The sequence below is a fragment of the Protobothrops mucrosquamatus genome, unplaced genomic scaffold (genome assembly GCF_001527695.2).
Source record: "Protobothrops mucrosquamatus isolate PMUCROS unplaced genomic scaffold, P.Mucros_1.0 scaffold1468, whole genome shotgun sequence".
In the NCBI taxonomy this organism is placed as follows: Eukaryota; Metazoa; Chordata; class Lepidosauria; order Squamata; family Viperidae; genus Protobothrops; species Protobothrops mucrosquamatus.
This window is the reverse complement of record NW_015387646.1, coordinates 564,354-569,713: the sequence shown is the minus strand read 5'-3', so window position 1 is coordinate 569,713 and position 5,360 is coordinate 564,354. Positions and strand designations below refer to the sequence as shown.

General features: G+C 34.3%; 1 protein-coding gene across 2 annotated transcripts in view; it reads left to right on the top strand.

Annotated features, from left to right (window-relative positions):
* LOC107292990 (ubiquitin carboxyl-terminal hydrolase 15) overlaps nucleotides 1–4,831 on the top strand; it is an 11,360-nt gene extending 6,529 nt beyond the window's left edge. The window contains exons 4-6 of one of the 2 annotated variants that reach the window (XM_029285282.1): nucleotides 1,290–1,416; nucleotides 2,903–3,048; nucleotides 4,766–4,831. In XM_029285282.1, the coding sequence (XP_029141115.1) occupies nucleotides 1,290–1,416; nucleotides 2,903–3,048; nucleotides 4,766–4,831 (339 nt within the window). Of the gene's footprint in view, nucleotides 1–851; nucleotides 909–1,289; nucleotides 1,417–2,902; nucleotides 3,049–4,765 lie in introns of those variants that run through there. The other variant, XM_029285283.1, reaches the window with a different exon arrangement.
* The last annotated feature ends 529 nt before the right edge of the window (nucleotides 4,832–5,360 follow it).

The following is a 5,360-nucleotide window of genomic DNA, read 5'->3' as shown; positions in this document are numbered from 1 at the left end:
TCCCGCTTGCTGGAAAAGCCATGTCTTGAGGGCGCGGCGGAAAGTAAGGAGATCCGGAATCATCCGGATCTCGGGGGGTAGTTCGTTCGTTTAGCTTATTCAGGACAATCATTTAACCCCAATATTTGTAATAAAGTGTGATAAAATAAGTTATGCTTCATATTATATAATACATAGATTGTGTTTTGTAATGTATAATCCTAAATTTTACACTGCATACTGAGAATGTTATAGATTACTGTATTTTTCCTAAAGTTAAAGATTTCTGCAGACCATTTAAGTATTTGTGTGTGTGTGATACTGATGTAACATGATTGTCATGGCTTCAGAGAATTCATAGATACTTTTCACCAAGCATAATGTCACAATTTACAGTGGTTGATTTAATTTTTTAAAAAATGTAAATTATTTTTTCTATAATTTCTTATGGCAACTTGTTGGAAATGGAGTATAAACCTCTAAATGTCTAAATATTCTCCCTTTTTTCTTAAAGAAAAATACAATAAAAATCATGAGGAAAATGATATTTGATGCTACAGGTTTAATGCTTCTTTGAAACTCTGGGCATGCAAATAAGTCTCTAACTTTAGCAATAATAAGAAAATTTTATAATAATACAACCTTAGTGGTAGACCAGTAACTATACACATAAATATTATTTGGTGTTCAAGCTTTATATATTAAACTCAGCTTTCTTTCAAAATCTAAGGACATTTATCTATTAATATACCCTTTCCCCCTGTGAGAATTCATTGATTCTGTTGCTATAGCATATGATTTCTAGCAGTTATTTGGTACTTCCTTTTTTGCTTATTTGATGAATCACATACCAAGCTGATGGCTATTTTCAGGACAGTCTACATGGCTGATTTATGCAGTAACAGCATAGAAGATCAGATGGAAGTATACAAGAGGTGATTGTGAACATTCTGCTTACCTCAGTTTCCAAGTTTTGTTGGCTATTAGTAATTTATATTAAAGAATAAAGTTAAGATTGTTTTCCTAAATAAATTGAAATTCATATATCCAATTTCAAAAATATTGCTGGTATCTAGTGCCAATAAGCTATTTATGTTGCTAGCGTGAATAGTAATTTTTTAAAAAGTAGGATGTTTCTTTTATTATAAGCCTATGTTTAAAGTGGAAATTAAATTTTGATATAATATTCACAACCTTATATGGCTTATAAAGCATCTAATTCTAAAATAAAGGTTGAACATCTGAAAATTGTGTATTATATATTTAGGAATGTATATATTCCATTCAGTTTTGATCTGCTTATTTTCCAGGTAGTTGAACAGGGTATGTTTGTCAAGCACTGCAAGGTAGAAGTTTATTTGACAGAATTGAAATTATGTGAAAATGGAAATATGAACAATATAGTGACACGAAGATTTAGTAAAGCTGATACTATAGGTATGACCACAGAAATTTCTTATAAGTATGTAGCTAAATTACTTTTAAAAATAAGTTATTTGTCATGCATTGCTTCCATAAAATAAATGTTATGGTATATCACTGTATTAATTATTGAATTTGATATATTAAAATTATCCCAAACATTACACTTTTAATTTTAGAAAGCATATTGCCTGCATTAATTTTTCAATATTTTTTCAATAAATTTTTCTTATTTGACCATAAGTGGAAAACCTTTCTCTAACATAAATGAAAGCACCTTAGCCCACAAAAATTAAATTTTCCATCTGAAATGCATAACATAATTTCTTTCAGACATTGACTGAATTTCTACATAACTCTAAACAAGCTTTAATAGTTCATGCCCTAGCTTTTACAACTCTAAATGAAGTCTAAAGCTCAAATAGTTTTATTTCACTAAAACAAATGACTGAACTTATTACTTAAAAATAATGATGTTAAAAGTTATGGTCAACTATCAAAATCATTTGCAAACTTCTTTAAAGTGTCTTTTAATTTCAAATTCTTTTTTGTTTGTAATGACAATATTGAATCAGCAAATTTACTCTAACGTCATAAAAGTATACTTGAGACACAGGCACTGACAGTCATAGAGACTTGTTTACATTATTTATCACATTTTACATTGCCACATTTCCATTGGACTCCCTGTGGTTTCACAGTAATACAGTATTCAAAATAACCTACATTCTAACAGAAAATCCAAAAAACAAGCATCTGTAAATGCCTCCAGAAAAGCTCCGGTTGCCCAAAGTACTAAAGCCAGGGCTAATTTGACTTCCAGTGGAGACTATTCAAGAGGATCAGCATTGCTACAGAAAAGTAGCACTTCTATGCCTTGGCCCCTCTCACAACCTAGAAGTGGGTAACTTTCAGTTATTTTTCCTGACAAGATCAAATAGGTTGCGTTAAATCAAGCAGATGAACATGGTTCTAAAAGTATAAGCTGCACAGGTAAACATTAACAGTTCAAATTGAACCCAAAACTTATAGGAAGCCAATGTAGAACACAGTTGTAATGTGTTCCATTTGACAAATGCTAGATAATAAGTGGTCTCTAAAGGCAGCTCTACATAAAGTGCTTTGCAGTAATCTGTGAGAAGTAGATAGGAGTCCCTATGGCAAAGTCCTCATAGAACAGCCTCTGCCTGTTTTTCAAGCAGCTGGTAGTGCTTCCTATCAAGAGTCATCACTGGAACTACTTGACTCCCCCAAAGAACAAACACCAATTATGTCTTGCTAAAATTCAATTTTAACTTTATATTCTTTCATTCAGAACCTTACAGCCTTTAGACATTGGCAGGTGTGTGTCTTGGGTTTTGATTGCAAATCTTTAAACTGATAATTTTGATCTAAGTTTTTATATTATATATATTATTGTGCGTTTCTTTGCTTTGTTATCGTATGCTACCTAGAATTAAAGTACTTTAAAATAAATATTAATGTTTTTCTGTACATGTAGATACAATTGAAAAAGAGATAAGGAAAACCTTCAGTATTCCAGATGAAAAAGAAACAAGGTTGTGGAACAAATATATGAGTAATACCTTTGAACCTTTGAATAAACCAGACAGTACCATACAGGATGCTGGCTTATACCAGGGACAGGTATGATATATATTTCTGACTCTACATTTTAAAAATATATTATTCACTTTATGTTGACTGATAGTAGCTTGCATGCTGCCATCTAGAATCTCCTGTTTCTTGTTCTCTATATACTTTTGCTTAAATAATCTCATGAAACAAACCAAATTACTAAAGTGAGAACTATGCAAAGGATTGAAAGGAAGAATATCTAACAGTAAAATAAAGCAAGAACAAGTGTTTTTATCTGTATATGTTATACACTGCAACAGTTTTGAAAAGATACAAGAAATTAAAATCCTTTGGTTAAATTTAATCTGAATACTGCTTGTGCTTCATATGTTTAATTATTCCTATACACGTGTCAAACAAAAGTACAGGTGGTCCCTGTTTAGTGAGCACAATTGGCCAAAACGAGGCACTTAATATGGAATCCACTTTGAAAGGGATGTGGTATGTTGATACTTAAAGCCTTCAGCTACTTAGGAGGCAGACAAAAATTAAAGCTCTGAAACTGCTTAGAGTCTTGTCAGTTACAAACAGCAGCTGCAAATGAATTAGTTAAGCCAATGGTTCTCAACCTGTGGGTCAGGACCCCATTTGGGGTCGATCGACCATTTCATGGGGGTCGCCAAGCAAGGCTGTCCGCCATTTCTTTTGTCCGCCATTTTTTCCCCCTTTTCCGGCGGGTGCCTTACCTCCCTTGGGCTGGGCCAGCTGGTGGTCGGCCTGCTCCGTCTCTGCCACTTGCCAGCTACGCCTCGGCCGGCGCAGGGGGCGGAACCACGCATGCGCAGCACTCCCGGGCAGGGAAAGTCCTCGACTTACGACCGGTTGGGTAGTCCTCGACTTACGACCGGTTTAGTCCTCGACTTACGACCGGTTTAGTCCTCGACTTACGACCGGTTGGGGTCGCAGCATTAAAAAGGTTGAGAACCACTGAGTTAAGCTAACAACTGAGCTTATTATTTTTGTGCTTAGCACTTTTTAGGAAATATTTCCCTGCAAAGAAAAACAGCTCAGGAAGAGATAGCTTATTTGGACAATCTCTCTGCTTGGGGGGGGAGGGGTCAGACACAGAACAATGTATACTAACTGACTCTATTGGTGAACATAGAGAAAAAGATGCTGCAAAGATCATAATTGTGGGCTTTAGTTGCAAAGTAACTTTTTCACCAACATTGTAACTTTAAATGGTAACTATCTGAGTTTCTAAGTGAGGTCTACCTGTGTACCAAAAATGATACTTTACCAACATTCTAGAATGATTTAAATACAGTTTTTGATCTGAATTAAATGGGTACGTTTTAAATGTTAAGATGCATAATACTGGCGTAATTGAAAATCTATCATTTGTCCATGCTTCAGTGTGCTGGTGGGCATAGGTAGTCCTCAACTTACAATAGTTCGTTTAGCGAATATTCAAAGTTACACCAGCATTGAAAAAAGTGACTTATTACTTTTTCACACTTATGACCATTGCAGCATCCCCATGGTCACAAGCAAAGTCAATGGGTATGCCAGATTCACTTAACAACCAACTTAACTGCAGTGATTCACTTAACAACTGTGGCAGGAAAGGTCATACTATGGGGCAAAATTCACTTAAATGTTTCACTTAGCAACAGAACTTTTGGGCCCAATTATGGTCATAAGTCAAGGATTACCTGTAAATATAAGTTATGCTCCATTATTCTAAACTGGATGAAGTTCATATTTGCCTTTTTGTTCCATATAGGTATTAGTGATAGAACAAAAAAATGAAGATGGAACATGGCCTAGAGGTCCTTCAGCTCCAAAGTAAGTGATTTAAATAAATTAATACCTTAACTGTGTATCTTAATAGAGTTATACTCCTTTAGCCCAGCCCTTCTCTATTTTGGAAGCAACATTTTTGTAATTCAAAAAGATACGAGTGTGTTTTGATGAAATTATTTGACTTAAAACTTTCCAGAGTGAAAACAAGTATTCTTCAGGATGGAAATTTAGCTGTGATTATAACTTCTAAGAAATTTGGATTAAATTTTGAAATAGTACTGTATTTTCAAGTGTGTCACCACTATTTATGTTAGTAGTTATATTTGTTGCATTATGATTTTTTATTTATTTATTTATTTATTTAATTTTTATCCCACCCTTCTCCTTACGGACTCAGGGCGGCTGACAGCCTTATAAAACAGATACAACAATAAAAATACCCAGTTTAAAACCTAATTAAAAAGAAATATTTACTGTGGCCTATGTCAATTAAAATTACTCTTAAAACCCCACTAAAATTCCCCTAGGCCAATCCCGCTTGTTGGAAGAGCCATGTCTTTAGGGCGCGGCGGAAG